The sequence below is a fragment of the Cyprinus carpio genome, chromosome A23 (genome assembly GCF_018340385.1).
Source record: "Cyprinus carpio isolate SPL01 chromosome A23, ASM1834038v1, whole genome shotgun sequence".
NCBI lineage: Eukaryota > Metazoa > Chordata > Actinopteri > Cypriniformes > Cyprinidae > Cyprinus > Cyprinus carpio.
The window spans coordinates 11,282,532-11,305,652 of record NC_056594.1 but is presented as its reverse complement, the minus strand read 5'-3'; the positions used below and the strand labels follow the sequence as shown (position 1 = coordinate 11,305,652).

General features: G+C 35.2%; 1 protein-coding gene across 11 annotated transcripts in view; it reads right to left on the bottom strand.

The window, feature by feature from the left end:
* The window catches only part of LOC109110193 (rap1 GTPase-activating protein 1-like), an 89,134-nt gene extending 67,094 nt beyond the window's left edge, over positions 1-22,040 (bottom strand). For 3 of the 11 annotated variants that reach the window (XM_042713131.1, XM_042713134.1, XM_042713128.1), the window contains exon 1: positions 4,703-4,870. In XM_042713131.1, the coding sequence (XP_042569065.1) occupies positions 4,703-4,746 (44 nt within the window). In that variant the 5' untranslated portion in view covers positions 4,747-4,870. Of the gene's footprint in view, positions 1-4,702; positions 4,873-21,860 lie in introns of those variants that run through there. The other 8 variants (XM_042713127.1, XM_042713139.1, XR_006153309.1 and 5 more) reach the window with 7 other exon arrangements.
* Positions 22,041-23,121: the final 1,081 nt, after the last annotated feature.

Sequence of the window (23,121 nt, the reverse complement as noted above, 5' to 3'; positions counted from 1 at the left end):
AGTTACACCTGCTGTCTTGGGAACAGAAGTTTACCAAGAGAACAGCCCTCTAGTCACTGTCAATACACTGTGTACCATAACAAGAAACTTACATAAACACCCATCAATTTTTCATGACTCTGGAACATAGAGGAACAATACCCCAGCAAAAAGACCATGTGTATAAACAGCACATGTTTTAGTGTCTGTCTTCTTGTGAAATAATGAATAATGTTCAAGTGATATACATCAAATGAAAACCACAAAGTGTGAAGCGAAGCAGGCATCAATATCCAGCACAACATTCAACATCTGAAAGCAGCCACTGAAATACAGTAAAGAGTAACAGTACAGTGGATGTAGTGAGACACAGTGGTACCAGCCGCGAGTCTACAATGTGACAGCCAGATGAATGCACGCGGGTGTCTTAACACATGCAGACTGTCTCGCAGCTCTTCAGGTTTCAGCAGAAGTGTGTCTCCTAGCTGTAATGTCCACATTTGTTGTTACACAACAGCACAGGTGCAGAGACCCATTAAAACAGCAGCAGCACCTGTCATGTGACACAGAGGGCTGGAATGTATCCAACGTGTGACAGCGTTTAGAAATTTGACCTGGGGTAAGTTCACTAAATAAATGTAAATTAGGCTGAGTAGTGATTAAGAAAGCAGCAAAATGAAAATACTTTAAATACAGATAAGCTGAAAATTATTTGTTTGTTGTGGCAGATAACCGACAAACAGGCGATATTAAAGTTCTATGCTGTTTTCTCAAACTACTGTACGATTTTTTTGTTTTGAAAGACGTCTTTAATGCTCACCAAGGTTGCATTTATTTGAAGAAAAAATAGCAATATTGTGAAATATTATTACAATTGAAAATAATGTTTTTTTATATATATATTTAAAAAATGTAATTTATTTCTGTGATGTCAAAGCAAAATTTTGCTTGTTTTATCCTTCAGATAATATTATAAATGTCTTTACTCTCACTTGTGATCAATTTAATGCATCCTTGCTAAATAAACAACAGATTTATTTTAAAAAAGTTTTTAATAAAAAAAAGCATTAAGCATTTGCTTACATTTTACATTCTTATCACAGATTTAATGTACAGTATGGAATTGATATTCATTTTGAGAAAAGATTACATTTATCAATGTTTTTCTGTTTTTAAACATTACATTTGATTTAGTCATTGTCAGATTATGGCAAAAAAAATGTAATATCCAATACTGACCAATATTATAATACATATATCAATATTATACATTCATTTCTAAATTCACAAAAACACAATATCATAAAAATGTTTGTGTATTTTCTATCTACCAATCTGAATAACAGCAACTGATCAAATCATGATGATGTGATAGTAAATGGCATAAGCCAGATACATTTTCACCTTAGTGAATCAAGTGCTAAAACAAGCCAGCAAAAACAAAGCAAAACAAAACAAAAAAAAACTATTATTGGGTGCAATTCATTCTTAGCAAATTCCCCCCTGCTTAAAATGAGTTATGTGGCATTACAGCCATCTATGTGAGTACAGGAAGTGTCTACCAGCTGCCCTTCAGAACTAATCAACAGTCTTTGTCTCCTCAAATAACACTAAAATTAATCCAGCCATCTTCAATCACGTCTTCGATACAGCCACTGAATGTGAACGTGACTGTAAATTCAGATGAAGGACAGAGGGGTTAGCGACCTTCCTGAGAGAGGTGGATGAGTGATCACAGATCCTTGAGAGGTGCACACATGGTCTTTGTAATGCAAAGCAAATCCTAATGAAAACGGTTCAGCTGACTCTTTAAAATGCCACTCAGTAAACAAACAGGATTAGAAAAACTAATGCTGACAAGCACCTTTAATCTTTGTCATTTAACTAAATCTGTGTTAATGGAAAACAATATGTACAAACCAACATGGTAGAACCAAAGGAAAATGGCGTGAATCAGTAATCAATGATTTCCTGTCCTCGAGTCAATCTTTCATACCAACTAGACTGTAAAAATGAGTTTTTGAGGTAAAATAAAAATTATTGGAGTATGTTTCACTTTTAATGCAATGTGTTACTTGCCATTTCTTTGTAACAATTTGTGAAATTGACTAGCAATTGAGTGAAAATGGTTTTTAACACCAATTTTTTTTTTTTTTTTTTTTTTTTGCACTTCTTCTCGGTTTGCTCCCTGTCCCATTCTTTGCCCCACTGGAACATTGAAATTGGGCATAAAAAAATCTGCTGACCTCCAAAAAACAATGATCAGCACCACTGCTTGCAAACAAGTAGCTTTTCCTCATGGTTGTTTCTGAACAGGGACCACTCAGAGTCCTATGAATCAACCCAGGTGCCAGACTAAAGGAAAGAAAGAAAGACAAAAAGCAAAAGCATTTCATGATCTGGGGCAAAGCCTAGACCTGCTGTTTATTTCATTTGACTCTATTAAGAGTTCATGAGGCCAGAGAGATGGACTAACATAGCATCACCAGTCTTCATTTATAAAATGACTCCGTATTTCATTCTGAGGTCACCTGAGGGGACCATCTACATGCAGAACTGTATTCTGAACCTGGATAATGAGATTTTCATTCTTACAGAGGCTAAATCTTTGCTTCTTTGGGATGGAGATGGCTGTGGCTTTAATATCTTGGTTGGAAACCGAAGCCACCATGAATTATGTGCCAAATGAGTAATTGTACATGGGACTGTCATCAAAGGCAAATACATAAACATCTCAAAGAGATACTAAGGCATTTACATCACATTGAGTTATACAGTGTTTGTCTAGGTTCTGTAAACAGGTGCATGTTCATGAGGCCATGTAATCACCAATCACCTACAAAGCAAATCTGATCACTTGTTATCTACACCTGGAGCAATTTTTGATGATGGCTTTTAGATGTCACAATCTTCAGGACCAAGCAACTGTCAAAACACAGCCAAAGACAATTTACTGAGCAAAACGAGAAAAAGGATCAATACGGATCATTTCCTTCCATCAAAGTCAATGAAGCAAATGTGTAAAAGTACAAGTTGCCCTTTAAAGTGTTATATACACTACCAGTCAAACTCTTTACAATTATTTTTAAATATTATTATTTTAATATTTTGTATACATTTTAAGTCAACAAAATAATATAGTATTATGCAAATAAATATTATGTTGTGAACAAAAAATAATGAATTAAATATATGTATATATTGTTTATTTTTTGTATAGACACACACACACACACACACACACACACAAAACTGTACAAAAAGTCTTAGGCCACTAGTATTTTCACCAACAAAAAATGGTTTTTAAAAAATTGGTTCTTTATCTTTTGCATTAATGTCAGTAGGAATTATCAGTTTACACTACCACACATTCCTTTTGCCATTCATTGTAATAATCCAGTGATATTTTTGTATGTTCAAGGAGCCTGACAATAAACACACTGGTGTTGCGCGCGCGCACACACACACACACACACACACACACACACACAGAGAGAGATTCACACAGTAACAAATGTAATAATTATTTAAACAAACATATTAATAATAAGTGTATTATTTAATTGAAAAACATAAAAATGTTAATCACTTTTCAATATTTAAACAGGACTTTAAAGTTTTTTGTCAATATGAAAAGAGATTAAATTATTTTACTGCTAGGCTACATCTGATTTGCTTTACATATAATTTCACTGATACATAAATTAAAAATACCTATTTGTCAGTTTGAAAAGTTTTTTATTCAATCATATTTTTTATTCATGACTTAATAAATTGATAACTGTTTCCATCCAGGAACTGGTCTTAAGTGTAACAGTATACTTTTTTTTTTTAATTTTTTTTTTTTTTTTTTTTTTTAAAGGAATTCATATGTAGGCACAATTTATATTGTTGTCCTCAACAATTTTCAATCATTTAAGCATAAGCTTTTACATCAACAGACCAAGAAAAACTAATTCAGTGAAATGTGTCCAAACTTTTGACTGGTAATACATCTATTTAAGGACAGTTCTGGTGGGACAGGTTAAATGTGTCTTTTGCAGCACTCCTGTGATCAGATCAGATCAGATCAGTGACCATGCAGACACAGATAACACTTGTCCTTGACAACACAGAGCTGAAATATGGCAGCCCTGCACCTGTTGAGCAGACAGGATCCCTTAACAGAGGAATCTCACTGGAGTCTGTGGGTATTCAGTCAAACAAATTCTCGGGTTTGAATTCCTCCCTACTGAATCAACAGATAACTTAAAGCGGGCTTAATCGAATCCTCAAGGCCGGATTGATAGAGTAAACAGCCCATTATTACGTTAACCTCCCTTGGCGCTTCTCAGATGCAAGGTTTCTGCCTAGATGTGTGTCTGCTTCAGTCAACTGCAGTGTCTAATTCAATCCAAACTCAATTACCCTCTCTGGATAATGGCCTTTAATAACAGGGTTTACTTGCAGGAGAGCAGTACACCAGAGCCGCCGTAATGCACTGCACTCCGAGAAACTAGTCCCGTCATTCAAATATATACCAGTGATGAAATCAAGTCTGCTTGTAGCCATAACACTCCGCTTTTACAATGCATTAGCATTCAGACACTCTGATATCATATATCTCTACTAAGACCGTAACCACAGTTGCTGATAACCCAACAGATCATTTATAATCACTCTTAACAGCACAGAGTAAGAAAAGTGAATGTGAAATGTTTTGGTAAACAGCGTTTGCTCTTACCCGCCGTATGCTCCAAAAGTGAAACTCCTCTTTCTCTGCGGCATCTTGGCTAATGCATACAGCTGTGAAAAACAGAGAGACAGAACTCTACAGAGACACCAGCACTGCCTCTGTCTCCCTGGACTGACTGGGTATGTGTGTGAATGTGTGTGTGTGTGTGTGTGTGTGTGTGTGTGTGTGTGTGTGTGTGTGTGTGTGTAACTGTACACATGCAGCACGCTGTCCTTCCTTTCCACTTCCCTGGCTACCTCTCTCTCACGCCTCCTTGGCAAATAAGGGACTGAGACGCTGGCTCTGTCCACTTTCAGTCGCCCCGGTAACCGCTCCCCACTTCTTATTCATATCAGCGCTATTGTAAACAGGCAGAAATGGAGCAGTACCTAATGTCTTCATAATGTCTTTTAAAATACACTCATTACATCTGAATGAGATTTCAGGTAGAGGTTTGCAAAACAATCACTAAATAGACTCTGCAATAAAAAAAAAATTAAAAGCAAATTTTTTTCACCTATCCAGCCCATAACAGCAACATTGCATTTAAACAATGGCATGACTATTGGTTTAATGGATCATGTATACACCATATACAAAATGTAAATGTTTGATTCATTAAAACAATTATTTTTATATTTTTATGTAATTATATATTCTTGTAAAATGTAATATTATATAATATTATAATTATTATATAATATTATATTATAATAAATATATAATATTAATTTTACACACACACACACACACATACACACACATTTTGGGGCAAGACTATCAGTTTGATTGATCAGTTGCAGACGTGGGGTGTGTTTTGCAAACCTGTTTCAAAACAATCAGTTAGGGATGCATCAATATTAAAATTCTGGCTAATACAGAAAAGCCAATAATGATTTTATAGATGATTATAATTTTTTGTTATGGGCAATAACCACTCAATGGCCAACATTAAAAATAAAATTAACGGGGGTATATATATATATATATATATATATATATTATATATATATATATATATATATATATATATGTGACTATTATATATATATATAAATTATATTTTATATAATTTAAATATAATTATATTATATTTATATATATATATACATTTTTTCTAAATAATATTTTATTTAATTTTAATTTTATTTTTTTTTTTTATATATATACATTTTTTTTTAATGTTTATCTATAATTATTGGTAATGCTATTGGAGAAAAACACTAGGGATCATGCCGTTCATAATAACAGCTGCTCAAACAAAAGCGTTGTGCCACCTGTTGACACAGACTTGTGTTCTTTTTAAAAGTCACTTAACTATTTACCTAACTGCACATACCTACTTCCTCTGTTGTGAGCATTTATAAAAAAAGGGCCTTGGACAGAGTCAAAGGAGAAGTGTATCTATAATTCAGTCATTAAGAGATTTTGCACAAAAGGTCTTATGGGACAGTAAAGTCTGAGTCTGGCAATAATGTCTCTCTGATTACTGAGCGAAACACATTTGCTCACCATGGTTGAGTTTCAGGATTTATCTGGTTTATCTTCTTCTACTCTTGCTGGTACATGGTACATGGTTTTGTCCTTTATCGGGAGTGGATGGCAAATGGACTTGGACAAAAGCTGAGATCTCCTCAGATAGTCGTTATTGAACCTGACATGCTGCTCTCAAACCCAAACGGTCTGACACACCTAGCCAGCGACTGAAATCACACAGACAAAAGAGTGTAAAACTGCTGATTCATGGGTAAAATACAGGTTTATGACAACAAGTTTGATAAAATGACTACTTGGCACTTTTCCACTGACTCAAAGATCTGTAAGATGAAACTCATGCACACAAAGACATGGGCCTGTTTCACACCGCACACGTAAACAGCTCATATTTATGCCTATGTGGCATCCGTACAGGTACAACATGTTAACATTGTGTGCATACACACTAAAGTGCTAGATAGCAGAATTGTAGCACATATCGTTTGTTTTTGTTTTTTTTGTATCGTTTATTTTTTTGGTTGTGTAAAGTGTGCTGAAATCAGCAGAAAAACTTACTGTCAACCTTTTAAACTTTTTTTTAGCAGAATAGACTTTAAAAGCTATATAAAATACAACAAACTACTCACCCACTGTTTAAAAAAAGACACACGTTGAGCTTTATATTATACTTATATAAGATCTCTCTCTCTCTCTCTCTCTCTCTCTCTCTCTCTATATATATATATATATTTATATATAAAAATATTTTTAATTATTATCTTAATACTTAAATATATTCTTAATGTTTTTAAATAGTTATTCATTATATTTTAGTATATAATTATATTTATACTATTACATTCTGTATTTTTATATATTATATATAGCATTTCAAATGACATTTTTAATTATTATTAAATTTTTTATATATATAATATTATGTGTATCAATACAACATTACATATGTTTATATCACACACATATAAATATACTTGCAGCTGCTTATGTACTGCTTATACATTCAGTGTGAAACAGGGCAAAGTCTTCAATTCAAATCTAACTTTCTGGTGACTGACTGGCTAACCAAATGAAATGGATTTATCCACCTAAAGAAAGTTCCTCTAAATGAAAGCCCTGACATGTGCCATGATATATTGACAATCCGTCTGCAGAGTGGAACGGCTGTCATCACTGACTCAGATGGCTGCTCTCAACTGAAAGACATTTGCTCTTAGGGAATAAACTGCCAGGTAGACATTGATCAAACGACAATACTGTTTACGCAGCTCTTATGTTTTTTGCTTCGGACCACCACTGTTCAAGGCTTGAGACAGACCCAGATGCTCCACAGAGAATGATTATTGTTTGAGGGGCAAACAGAGGCCATATCAGTCACATCTCAAACAAATGAACGTGGCAGGTCCTATTCAAAAGCCAATAAACCCTCATGTCCTTTACAGCACCTGAGCAAATGGGATTTTCAGCAGTGAGACCAAGGCATTAATATGAGGTTTGAACTTATAACATGTTGGTGAAGACCAAAATTCTGAGGTGAAAATTCATAGGTTGTAGTCTGAAAACTCCTGTAATTACAAAGAGGCTCTGAAAGTACAGCTCCATCAAAGATCTGCTTTCAGCTCAAATGAAAAAGTGTAGACAGTGGTGTAGTTGTTTATGAGCTGTTGATCCTGCAACGTGAAAAGGTTAAGCTTGCTTTCCTTCAGACGGGAGGTTTAATTACACCATAACACTTACTTTGTCTCATGATAAACACCTTGCTTATGGCCACAGCATATAAAAAAGGTTCGACCGAGGCTAATACTATATTTCAAATGGAGAAGAGATGATTTAATGGGGGCAGGTATAAAAGGTAATTGTTCTGGAAATAAACTACAGCTTATCTTCGCCTGCATTTCATTTTTATCAGACTTTCACACTGCAAGTCAGTCACTCTAAAAGAAGATGACTTTCTGTAAAACTTTACTCATAAAACTCTATTTGTGTCTGGAGCTTGTTTCAGATGGAAAAAATTAAACAGAAATTCTTTTCACAGGCAGTCATGGGCTTGTGATGTTTAAAGAGGCCGTAGATGTACTAGATGTTTAGAAGTGTCCACATGACCCCACGTCCCAGCAACGGAAGCAGACATGGCCTCCTGCACACTGCGCTCTTTCACTGGAGCTCTGTGTACTACTGCAGACACACTGAGAAAGAAACGGTTGTTCAAGCACACCATAAGCTTACATAGAAAAACTGGACACACATGGAAATGAGTTATTAAAAAAAAAACAAGCAACTTAACAGATATGAAACATATTCTGTTTAGAATATAATAAAAAAAATGTACAGTGCTTTGAAAAAGTGTTTGCCGCCATCCTTTTAACATAACATAAAGGCAACCTGAGTAAACCCAAAATATAGTTTTTAAATGATAATGTTACTTATCGAAGCAACAAAGTTATCTAAAACAAACTGGACCTGTAAGTGCCTCCATAGTTTATAATTCCCAAATCTAAGGTTGCGTCTGAAAGCTTAGGCAGAAGACTTGTTGCTGTCCAGTAAGGCAATGGCTTTGCAGACAGCATTTTCACATGAAGGTACCTCTTGAAATTAATACTAATTTCTTGCCAGAAATGATTATCAAAAGTGGAAAAACTGCTAAAAAAAAAAAAAACCTTTACACAAACATTGACAATCAACCATAAATTTCAGATGCAATCTTAATTTTTTTAGCTCAACTGTCACAGAATTGAATGCACAAGATTGTGGGATATTAAAGGCAGCAAATGATACATCTATGCTGCCTTCAAAAATCGATCAGATGCAGGTATCTCAGTAGACAGGATGTGACATGCCTTGATGCCTTCCTACCTCCGTTTACTGCCTGTGGAGGCATCATTTCTCAGCTTTTGGACACAGCCTATGAAACTGCATTCAAAATGTGGTTCAGCTGGTCTGGTTACTGCCAAGTGCCAACCCTTTTCAATTAAATCAACATTTAAATAGAACTTATTCAACAGCATGAAGTTGGTTAAAAATCTTACATATTAACACACTGGGCCAGACATGAAGGAGATTCCAGAAATGATGAGTAAGGTGACTGAAATACACCAGTCTGGGAAGGATTACAAAGCTACAGTATTTCAAAGGCTCTTGGGTTTCAAAAAAACCACAGTGAGAGCCATTATCTCCAAATGGATAAAACTAAACAAACCTTGCAGAAGTTGCATGCCGACCTTCCAAAATTCTTCCAAGAGCACAGCGACCACTCATCCAAGAATTCACAATAGACCAAAGGATGACATCGAAGGAACTGCAGGCCTCTGTTTGCAGCAGTAAAGGTCACTGTTCATGAATCCACTAGCCAAAAGACACTCACCAAAAATGGCATCCATGAAAGAGTGGTGAAGCAAAAACCACTGCCAACACAGAAGAACATTAAGGCTCGTCTGAATTTTGCCAAAACACACCTCGATGATCCTCTCATGTATAAAGTACACACAGACATTACACACACACATTACACAATTTCTGTCAAGTGTACTGTTAGAATGCTAAGAAGAGGCATTCTCTAAAACAGATTCAGAATTCATCACATCTCCCATGCCCATCGATTTCTTTGTTATGAAGAGAACATCTATTATAGTAATAATGGATGCTTGGTGCCACGATACTCCTATGCCAGCTAGACCAGACCTACAGCCAAAGGCTAAAGCACAACCAGAGTTCATCTCTCTCTCTTTTGAGGCTGATAGTGCAATCCATCTCTTTTACACAGATATATGCCTCCTATATCAATGCATTTACGTTTGTACACAGATTTGAAAAAGTGTCAGTATAGTCTGTTCAGGGCAACACTGGCACCTACTGGCAGATCATGAAACTACAGGGAAAAGTGATGAGGGAGTATGCATGTGCACTAAATTGTAGTCTCTGACTCACAGACCCAAGCGGCCATGACTGCCAAGTGCTATGCTGTTTGTGCATGATCACATAGTATGTGGATGAATCCTCTGAGATACATGGACACAACATTTTAACAGAAGAACATTCAGTTCTGAGAGCATGTGGAAAATAAATGCAACTTTTAGTGATACATTACAATAATATTCCAAATGAATAACTGGTGTAAGTCATTATTCACAGTAAATTCTGTCTGGTTTTGAATGACTTGAAATATAGCGCATATGTAAGTTGTATGGACCACTATTTTATTTGTTTGTTTGTTTTTGTTTTAAAGGGATACTCCATCCCAAAATGAAAATTTTGACATAAAGTTTGTTTGTTTTTTTTTTTGTTGGATACTCCATCCCATGTTTAAGTGATTAATGACAATACTTTCATTTTGGGGTGGAGTAACCCTTTAAGGGTAATCCAATTATGATTATGGTATTCATCCAATTATGGGTATTCTCTAGCCTTGAGCATTCATCAGCTGTACACTCGGTTTTGCGGTGCATTGTGGGAGTGAATAAGTGCACTCAATAATGTCCACTAAGGTTTCGAAGACCACTAAAAATGCCTGTCCCCTCAAATAGTGCTCTATTTAAGTGTTTGGGGGTAATTTCGGACACAGGGTGTATGTTGCTCGGAGATGCACAGTTCTGCTTTAGCTTTAAATCAATATCACATTTGCACTCACGCTATTTGGGACAAAAACAGCACTCGTGTCATATTGCTTAACTCTACCGTATGATAGAGCTATAGCCTATATATGAGACAAAAACTCATACGGGGCATTTTTGCCCCATTCTCTTGAATTTTGGGGGCATATAACTCAGGATATCTGCAGGATTTTAAAGATCAAATTTAAGACTTTTTAACTCCGCTTTTTAACAAATAAAATTAATACCATACAAAAGACCTGCGGTAACCCTGATAACTACATTCTATAGGCTCCATCACACAGTGAGTTTTTGCTCCGCATCATGTTCGTCACCAGTCAACTGTAGTGTGTTCGACTTGAAGCGGCACTGCGCACACACTGATCGCTGTTTGACATCAAAGTACCACGAGAGCTATAGAGAGCAAACTGCTCTGCATGCTTTGGAATTGCTCTTGCCGTACTCCGATGTCAAACACAGATCGGTCTTCAAATCATGACATACGTGGGGCAGAATGAATGTGTTTAACTGTGTTTAAAAAATTTTAACGTGTTTTTTTTTTCATAAATAATTAATTACATTAACATGTTTTAAACACATACACACACACCACACACACACACACACACACACACACACACACACACACACACACACACACACACACACACACACACACACACACACACACACACACACATATATATATATATATATATATATATATATATATATAAAAGCACCTCAAAAAATGAAGCTAATTTAAATATTAATAAATATTCTAATGGTATATAAAATGATGTTAAAATAACAAAATAAATAATGCTAATATGTATAAATGTAAAATTAAGAATGCACAATAAAATAGCAAATATCTAATATTTAAAATTATCACATAAAGTCTGCTTGCCTGTTTCCAAACAAATGTTTGTTTGTTTTTGTTTTAAAGGGATACTCCATCCCAAAATGAAAATTTTGACATAAATCATTTTTGACATAAATATGTGAAAAATAAAAAGATTAATTTTGTGCATTTAATTATATATTTAAAAATATGTTTTGAAACTTAAATATTGCTTGCTCTTATTACAGTCTAGAAGGATGTCCCAACTTGCCCTCTGTGAATTCAGTATTCTCTCTGCTCTACTTTGAAGGATATAAAACCAATAACATTTAAAAAATTGTATAACCTGAACAAAATGAGACAGGAAATAATTCTGTAGGGTTCAGGAGAGTCTAAGACAAGACACAGCCAAGTGTAAAAAGCCAAAGAAAGTGAATGCTGGACTGTCCATCACTGAAGCCTGCCAGTAGGTTTTGGCTCCCGTGTAAGTGTCATCTTAATGAATCATTCAGTGAAAGCAGGCTCTTCAGCTCAGCAAGAGGACAGGGCATTAAGTAGAAGCTATCTGTCAGCCGCAGTCTGTCCATTCTATTTTCAGTTAGGTTGTCACTCTCCGAAGGCCATCCGGTTTACCCAGCTTTTCCTCACCTACTGTGGCTTTTCTGCCTGGGAAGTTTTCCAAAATAAAATGACATAATTTTTCTCAGAGCTCTGACGGCTTGGAGCACTGTTCTTTTATTGCATTCTGATAACTTCATGAAGATGAAAGCACACACTCATACTGCCTGTTCATCTTATGAATTTAAAGGACACAGGAATGGAAACTTCACTAAATTTTGATCAGTTATATAGACAGAGAATCAAATGCCAGTAAATGCTATTTTTTTAAAAAAAAGTGCACAAATTTACTGTAGGTACCCACCATGAATATTATCCATATCTTTAAAGTTTTTACTTTTCACCATATGTTTTGGGACTTACTGTGAATTGTTCATTGGTGCACAATATTTCAAGTTCTTTAATCTCCTCCAAACACCTGTTCCAGTCGGAAAAACAATAATACAAGAAAAATGGGTTGCAGTGCTGTTTTGTGGTGACTTTAAACATAACAGATGACAGTAGCTGAGCAGTGAAAACAAAACAAGCAAATATCTCACATTTACAATATCTCATATTCCCTGCTACTCAAATTAAATCAATTATATATGAAATGCTAGCACACGCTAATTCATCTCAAATCTTAATCTTCAAAAAGTTCAGAAATGTAGTTACCCACAATGAATATCTTTAAAGTTATTACTTTTTAGCATATGTTTTGGGGTTTACTGTGAATGGTTTATTGGTGCACAATATTTCAAAAGAACATCAAGGTCTTTTCATCCCCTCTAAACATCTGTTCCACTTAGTAAAACATCAAATAATGCAAGTAAAATGGTTTGCAATACTGTTTTGTGGTGGCAAAACAGTAACGTTCTACGATAATGTGCTGCTTTCATTGGCAGACACACACACCTCACTTGCACACAGAGATTAAGATCATGCTGCGCAAACACAGACACATCCAGGAGCACAGAAACTTATTGTCAAAGCTGCCCCACAACTTTGCTTAATAAAATGGTTTCGAATACTGAATCACTACATTATATTTCTCAGCAACAAGGGGGTAAAGTCACTGTTTTTGAAGTAACTAAACTCACAGATTCATTGTTTGCAATGAGAGACATGCAGACGCAGGTAATTCACACACACAACTTTCATCTCTCTCTCTCAAAAGGCCATATTTGAGAAAAAGGTAAAGTAGTTTGCATCACTGCATATAGCTGTCAGTCACTTATTTTTAAATAGTTAATTTATTTTATTGATTTGTTGATTAATTTTTATGTTTTTTTATTTCAACATTAAACTGACGTGTTGGAATTTGTGCTCTGCTTCTGTGAACAGTAAACCCCGCTACTTTGATTTAATTGGCCATCTCAGTCATTTTGATATTGAAGATTGCTGTTAGACCGCTGGGCCAGACCAGGTTAAAAGTGTAACTTTTAAAGGTTTTGTCATCCTAAAAACAAGAGTGCTGCTTAAGGAAGTGCAGCAGATCAATGCAAGAATTTCAAACAACTTTTACTTGGCCATTTCTAATTATTATTGGAGGTCCCGCCTCCAAGCAATCACAACAGAATGTCAGATTGGTTTATTTTCCAAAAGAATGAAGTTGACATCAATGATGAATTAGTGGTCCCACTGGCCACTTAAGTAAATAAACAGAATAAGCTTTTGCACTGAGCATATGTCAACAGGCATTCTACAGCCAACAAACCCATTCTATTAATGAAGCATTTGGCATTTTTAACCAGGAAAACATCACATCGCAAACAAAGTGCTTTACTGGCAATTAGATGGGCAATTTAATTTCTTAAAATGCCAAAGCTACATAGAAGCACCCTGTTTGTTTGCCAGCCTGCAAAGTAAAAATGCTGAATGAAATATTCCACTTAAAGAGAACTCAACATCTCTCAGGGTGAAGGAGAAAGGGATGAGACCTTTACTCCTTCAAACCTCCCTAGCTCTTCATTAAAGACTCACTTACGTGGGGTCATGCTGGGACGTGGGGTCATGTGTCTCTTTTAAAATCTAAGCGACAGGATTAAATCTTACTTAAAACAGAATGAGATCTGCGAACTAAATATTGAAAATTAAATACTACCAATAATAATAGACTCCAATCCCATCTGCTCACTCTACTCATGCCGCAGACAGAGATGACATGAATGCTGACTTAATTTTTCTCTGCAGTTTCAAAGAGCCGAAGAAATGAAGTGCAAATGGCATAGCTTACACTAGTGACATTACGGTGGGGATCCACAATGAGCCAAGCTGCTAACTGAAATTGGCAGCACATCACTGCTAGAATCCATAAATACAGATGAAGAAGCTTCTGAACTGCACACTTCATAATCAAGAACATAATAAACATGCTCTAATAGATTGTGTCAGTATGCAAATCAAAACAGTAAATTACTTTAACTGATTTTTAAGGGCTTATCATCCAAATTTTTAGACTAGGGTAGCTTTTAGAGAACGATATAAAAATGAAAATTTATAACTTTCATCTGAGGAAAAATAGGCACTCCACAATATTCAAAGTGCTGGAAATGGACCCTTTTCACAAGACTGTGATGATGCATTTCAATAGTCATCAGCATCGTAAATCCTCCAAAGAGTTTTGTATCTTCATTTTTTTTAAATCTATGTACATTTATAACACTATATTTTATATTATATTACACTTGTATCAAATTACAAAAACTAGTTCATGCTAATGCAAGAGTGTTTCTAATAGCGTCTATGGGAGTGACAGTAAATTTGACATTGTTCTCTCTACTGACCGCCATGATCAGTCTCTATTTTTTTCCTTTTTTTGAAAGTCATGAAACACTATCACATAGTTTTTCTTTTGCAATTTGAGCAAATGGGAATGCAAAAATTTGTGATAGTCTCCTATTCACTGCTATAGAATTTTACCCTACTATGACGACTTCTGTTTCTGAGAAACCCGGAAATGTGAAAAAGGTGTTAGGAACACAAGAAAGGCAATTCAAAGACTATTTTTCACAGCTTGCACTACACAGTATCTTGTAATCTTGTAATGTCATCTGTATGGCTCTGTTGATGAATCCTGTGTTTGCGTCTCTAGTATTTCCTAATATCAGTGGGCGGGGCTATTGATCTTCTCCTGCGGAGGTGGGGCTCAGCCACACTATTACATCATAAAGTGGCACATTCCAAAATTAGTCGTTTTCTGAGCTTGGTTTCAATAAAAGCTGTTTTTAAACTAACGAGTTTAAAGTTTAAAGTTTAAAGTTTCGAGTTTTGAAGCTTACAGGATGTTTTTATAGTACATTATATTTTGTTATGTCAAAATATCAAGGGAAATTTGATTTCTCAGTTCTAGACCCCTTTAATAAAACACACAGTGAAATATTACAATTTAAAATAACTGTTTTCTATTATAATGCATTTTAAAAGTTATTGATCCCTGTCATGGCAAAGCTGAATTTTCAGCAGCCATTATGTTAGTCTTCAGTGTCACATGATCCCACAGAAATTATTCTAATATGTTCAAAAAATATTTCTTACTGACCCCAAACTTTTGAATGGTAGTGTATATGTAGAATCATAGAACATAATTACTAACATTGATCAAAACATGTGGGAAAAAAAACTAAGGCTGCAGTATTTCATTCTAAGCTTGAATGACCATATACACACATTGAATGACAATGTGCTTTAAAACAAAACACAAAACCACAAAATCAATTCTCCATCAACAAACAGCAAGTTGTTGCTGTTAAGACACTTCCTGTTCAATCTAGAGGCTCAGATCTGCTAAAAGTAAAGTTTACAGCTGAAAGCCATACTCCATATTTGATTTTTTCATTTGTGTTATCCCTTATACAGTTTATTCTCTTTACAGAGAAAATTTTGCCAACCATCAACCAACAAATCAAAATTCTAGTTCTTCAAATGAATGTTAGGTTTCCTTTAGAAAATGGAATTTTTATGGAATAAACGACCTGTTGTGCCACATAAGTTTTTCAGGGTTTGTAAAAGGGAGAATTAAAAACAGGAACAAAAAGACTTCCAAATATTCCAATTAAAAGCCAACTACGATATGCTTCAAATCTGAATAAGCAATTAAGAAGTAACTTTGAAAGTGTTTAAATCTCCTCTTGTAACAAACAGCTATAATATTTCAACTAACAACCTCTACAGCAGTTTTCTTATCAGACACTGATTTATAGAGCTCATTCCAGATGTTAAGCATCTAGAAGAAACTGGCAAGGTGCCATGAACAAAAAAGACAACATTTATCACAGAGGGAGCAAGTGTTCTCAGAAAGCACAATAAATCACTGCAATACAGAGAAACAGATGTATGGCCTGAAAATAACGATAAGGATGTTAACCATCAGCCTGCTGGACACTTGAATAGTGTACTGTACAGTACGTCCATTTTTCAAATTTAAAGTGTTAATGGCCGGGATTTGTACACTACATTATCACAAGAGACATTATTTTGAAATAACTCTGGGACCAACTGAATAGTAGATAAGAGTCAGTTAAGGCTACAGTATGTGTGCGCTGTTCTTTCATTCAAAAGCGTTTCCTTCAGGTTCCAGCGTACCACTTTAGGTCCCTCTGGAGAGATCCAGCAGCCAATTAGCTGAAGCCCTGAGGCAGCTTGATGCATCTCAGACAGGATCCAGGGTGACAGATCTGTTCCTGCTTAAAGTTCAGCTCTGATGAAGAGCAAGCTACTGCAAACTCATACACCACCTACAGCAGCACTATTCATCCAGCTGTCCTAACAGAGCCTGGGAATCTGAGGAATTGGAGGTCTTGTCTCTTAGATGAGTGTACAAACATGGCAGAGTGCTGAGTGCACTGTATGGCAGACAAGCATTTTATTTGATGACATGCTGGGCAGTCAAAAGGGACACAGCAATGTCTCTTCCCATGGAAATATTTCAGTGTGTGTATATGTATATGTGTATATATGAATGCATTATTTAGGGTTATATATAAAATACAATTATTGATTTCAGACAAGTTGTCTGAGACAACAAAAAAAAAATTGTGATTTTTTAAAAAAAATCATATATAGACACACAGTGCACAGCAAAAATAAATGAGTAGGCCTACTCATTTTATATATTTCTTGAATAAATAATATTCTAGTACTTAGTATGACCTCCATTATTTTAAGTATACTGCTCTGACCCTGCTTGGCACTGAGTATACAAGCTCATGACAAATTGTCACATCTGTCCTGTTTAACTCCTAAATGATGATCTCCTTAAACACCCTTAAATATGTTTTGTTTAATTAATATATTGTGGTGTGTTTATACACCCTTAAACTCCTTAAACTAATGGGGAGTGTTACTCAACTTATCTCTACAGAATCCACCACAGGTGCTCAAGACTCTCACTGTACTCCTCCAGCAACACCATAACTTTTTGGATGCTGTAAAATGCAAAATGATTGACTTGGTCTCATGAGACCAAAGTATGAATTCTCAGAAGTCTATACTTTGTTAATATGGGCCTTGGAAAAGGTTAAATGAGTTTGTTGTGCTTTGGCTACAGTAGGCAGTTCCAGTGTGGACAACAGCCATGCATGTCACTTCTGCAGGATGCATCTTACTCTCTGAGATAAACGGTCACTCTTTTCAAAGCTTTTGCTGGCTCTTGCTTGGTTCTTACTCTGCTATTATTCTAGTAAAAAAAATCACTCTTCACTAAATGAAAGCTCAAAGTTAAAGGGATAGGGCAACCAAAAATGAAAATGACCCCTGTCCTGTCTCCTGTAAGCCCCACTGTCACCCTCAGCCCACTATCAGAGATGTGGGTTCACTGCGGGTCTGCCAGTTTCCACATGATCGTGAAAGGACAGGCAGATAGTTCCAGGCAGACAAACAGTTCAAAACAGACCTCCATGGTCATTTCAGACTTTACAGGGAGTTCATAAATGGCCTCACTGGCCGTAACAGGACAGGCAGATATTTCAGAATAAGATGGAAGACTGGGGATAACTGAATAAAAGTCTATTAAATCCTCAGGGTCCTGCCTCAGCTCACCCTCAGCGGTGGAACAGTGTATTATTAAATTGTAATAATATTTCACGGTATTAGTGTTTTTGTGTATTTTGGATCAAATAAATGGAGTCTTGGTGTTATTTTTTTTTTTTTTCAAAAACTGCTAAAATAGACTTTAAATGCTCTTCTTCGTACTTGAAAGGGCTGCAGTTTCAAAACCAAAGAGATAAAAGGAGTAGCAAGCAGTTCAAGAAATAATATTTGAATAATTTTTCCTGTCTGAGTCACTGGAAAACACAAGTTCATATGAGGTAGAATGTCAGACTATCTGTTGATGAGCCACACTGTTTAAGATCCTCTGCTACCGTTGAAGCCGGATCAGAATCACAGCTGAGCGCAACAGGCAGGGAAGCAGATGTCCTACACCATGTGATATCCACTTTCACCACAGAAATAGTAACTAAAGATGCAGCCTCCATCTTATGTACAAAGAGTGTGGACATCTTAGATATGTGCCTGACAGTCTATTCCACTGAATCACATAAAGTTACAGCTTGTTCAGTTGTCCAAATTCAGCCATCTTTACAACACAGGGTCTACTGATTCTGCTACATTCTGCTGCCTATAAATATCTGAGGGACAAGCATTATGCTGAATATGCCAGAGATTAATTTCTAAATGTTAAGCAAACAGAAGAGCAGAGGGATGTAATCTACACTGACCCTGAGTGAAATTTAATTCTGTCCCTGTCGAAATTATGAATGCTTGGAATAAAAAGAGCTAATTAGGGAGTCTACAAAGGTTTTTTAATTAAATAGATGATTATTTCTGGACTGTGAAACATGGGGGTGAGATGAGTCTATTGAAATCATGAGCAATTTCATAGCAATCTTATTCATTCAAATATCTATAATAATAATAATAAATATAACAATTAAATAATTACATGCATATTTTTATGAATATATTTTATAAATACACTATATTTATATATATTTATATTTATTATTACAATATATTTTTTTGTTAAAAAAAATCAGATACATTTGAAAGTTTTTCTTTTAATGTAACCCTTTGTGTTATTTTTATTTTTTTTTTTTTTTTTTTTTTTTTTTTTATTATAATATTAACTTATTCAGTACATTATATTAATTATTAATTATATCAATTATATTATTAATATAAATATAAAAATTATATTAATATAAATTATTAATTGTATTAATAATTTATATATAATTAATTACATATATACTTTATAAATTTGATAAACAATATTTTATTTATACATTTTATATAAAATTGTATCTCGACTACTCAACCTTTTTCGTGTGGCTTCTGGAAAACCAGCAAAGCTCAAGGCTAAAACTTGAGCATCAGAGCAAGAGAAGAGTACACTTCCCTCAATCCACAGTCTCCAATCAAACAGTCTCACAATTCTCTACTCCACACAACAACTTGATGTGTGTATCTTTGTCTTAACAGCATTTGCATATAGATATAATGTACTGTAGATTCAGTATCCACAAAGCAACATCTCTCAAGGGAGTTCCAGGTTGAATATTTCACATCTTGAAAGAATTCATTCTTGTAAGCTTTATTTTAATCAAAGAGAAAGTTTCTGTCCTTGCTACCAACCACTACTTGACTGAATTAAATCCATTCTAAAATCGATTTTAGCTAATTAGAAATGGAATCTTTTTTTCTCAACAACAACAACAACAAACATACTGACATGCCCCATAGGCTATATTTTGATATTCAGGCAAATGGAAAGTAACCCACAGACCTTCTAATTTTCCATCATTCTTTCAGCTGAGATGGTTTAGGGAATGGAAAAATATAAGAGTGTGCCTTTTCCCCTATGAAATACCACTGACAAGCAAAAGGCAGCTCTGCTCTCTGTGTAGTGACTGAGATGAGAGGAATACAGCATCAAACAGAAAGGCTCAGAAACACTCACTACAAACTCTCCATGAAAGCACAGAAATTCAGAAATCTTTAAAAAGGAGCAAACTTAGTTCAACAGAAGTAGCGTGTTTGTGGACTGACAGCTACAATAATCTCCTTAGCACTTACACTGGAAAATTACACTGCTACCTGAACTGAGTTGAAATAAATATTTTACTCAAAAATAGAAATATTCTGTCATTATTTATTCACCTTCATGTCATTCAGAACCCTGAAGCGTACCAAGCTTGAAAAAGGATGCCAAAAAAACTCCTTCTGAAGTCATGTAATAGTTTCATGTAGAAACAGGCAAGGTTTATACCGTTATACAGGCTAAATGATTCATTCTCCATTGCAACTGATCAGGTTCTTGAGATGCTCCAGCCACAGCGGTTCTAAAGTAAATATCTCTCTGTAGACGAAGATTATCAGTAAACGACCATCATTTCAGCCTGTTCCTCACACAAAGTCTGCTGATCCTTTAGGAGACTTGAAATATAGGAGTCATATGAACTACTTTTTGGATGCACTACAGTTATTTGATTTTTTATTTTTGGAGCATGACAGCCCCAGTCCTCACTCAGTTTCTTTATACTAAACATAGCAACCAGGATATTTTTTAGAAAAATAACCTTTTGCATTCTGCATAAAAAGTCAGATGTTTTTGAAAAAAGACAAAGATGAGTAATAATGACAAACCATTCCTTAAAAATGATGCAAACCAACAGTCAGGATGATTCATAGCCTATATTAAATAATATTTTAAATGGTCCCACTTTATATTCGGTGTACTTGCATGTACAAGTCATTGTAGAATATGTTTGTATTGACTGGAAAAAAAACACTTTAGTTTCTACCGAGGTGGGATACAGTTTAGGTTAGTTTCATGGGTGGGTTAAGGTGTAGGGTCAACAGTGTAATTAATTAGATGTAATTACATGCACATATATTTTTAAATATAAGTACAACATAAAAACGTGTATGTACACAATAAGTGCATTTTATCCACAATAAATATTAGTAAATAGTAAATATCACACATAAAATAAAGTTGGTCCTTTTAGGAAAAAAAAGTAAATTCATCCTAAATTAAGATGGCAGTTAATAGTAGACCACTGAAAAATATTATAGATTGTTTGAGACAATCCACACAACAGCACGCACTATAACTGTGTAGTATTGTATAGTACACTGCATGAGTCAACAAACGGCTTAAGCATCTGAAACTCAGTGTTTATGTCATGCCTTAACCCTGTAAGTCAAAATGAGACAATAATCAAATTAAACCAGCCTCAGGTAGAGTCTACCCTCATAACCCAAATTCATCTGCCACGCTGTCATTAGAAACATCCACGATAATTCTATAACAGTCTACGCACTCGAATTTAGACGGTCTCTCAAAACTAAGACAGCATGTTTGAGCGCTTGAAGTAGGCTATGGTTACCAAATCAGTAAACGCACGAATATCTCTAATCATTCAAAAAATACACGGTCTATGTAAGCAGCTTACTATATTTTAATCATAGTCATACGAATAAAACTATGTAACACCGATAGGCTATCAAGATTTTTTTTTGTATTATTACAGATAAAGCTTAAAAAGAAGCCAATGCTCTCGCGTAAGCTGTATTTCTCTGCCTTATTTTTTCCATATCTCACTTCACATTATAGTAAAGCATAAAAAGTATGTCGGCTTACCTTGTTCTGTCTTTTTTGATTACTTCTCTTGTTGTCACCAATGTGAAGTCTGGTGACTTCACTTTGCGCTTAAACTAGACCATCTGTAAGAACACAAGCAACGGAAAGGTCCATTTATGCTCTGCTACAGTATGATGGTGTAGCAGGACGGTTCAGCGATGTAGCTACTGAATTATACAGAGCTCTCCTCTTCCTCACATACAACTGTAGGCTACTCCTTCTCAGATTGACACCGTAGAGTAGAGACATCTACATTTGACAGCCCTGATCCGAGTTCGACCCACTGACATTTTAGATTGTCCTGCTGTCAGAATAATATACTTAAATAGTGATCAACCCTGGAGACTTCCAATCCCTTCAATTTTACTATGCACGGTTTATATTATAATATACATTATATACGGTGTGTGTGTATACAGTATATATATATATATATATATATATATATATATATATATATATATATATATATGTGTGTGTGTGTGTGTGTGTGTGTGTGTGGTGTGTGTGTGTGTGTGTGTGTGTGTGTGTGTGTGTGTGTGTGTGTGTGTGTATGTATGTGATGGAATGAGATTTTAACCACCAGATTCCCATTTTAGAGTTTGATTTTTTTGGTTTTGTTTGAATTAGTTTTTTAACTCCATATTGTCATTGTTGTGAATGGGTGGCATCCATTTTAACAACCCTTTTACAATTTTCCATGAAGGACATAAGAGCATTTTGCAAAATAGCATAAAGTGGAAAAGGTCAGAAACCTGTTCAAAACAAATTATCCTCACAGATCTAGTGTCTGATCTGCTGTGATGTGCAAGGGCTCTGCAAACCAAAAAATGTGATTTTGGATATTGGGATTCAACCTAAAATGTGTTTTTATGAAGCCATTAATTGTAAATTCAGGATGCATATACTGTAGGCTCTAGTTTCGTGGTGAATTTCAAGAAGTGTTCAAAACATGCAATACTGGGCTTTCAATGGTTGTGTAAACAAAATATTTCGGATGTCCACGTCAGCGGCGTCTCTGTTCTCCATCATTCTGGATTACAAAGGAGCCTGCAGAACACCTGTGAGCATAGTTTACCCGAATAACGTTCTATGAGGAACAAATAAAGGTGGAACTAGCCTATAGACCTACACAGACACAACATAAGGCAACTGAAATACTACAATACTGAATTTTATGTTTTTTTTTTGGAGTATATTATATAAGGTAAACATGTACTTTACTACACTATGCATCGACTTTCTTGAGACTTGTATTATC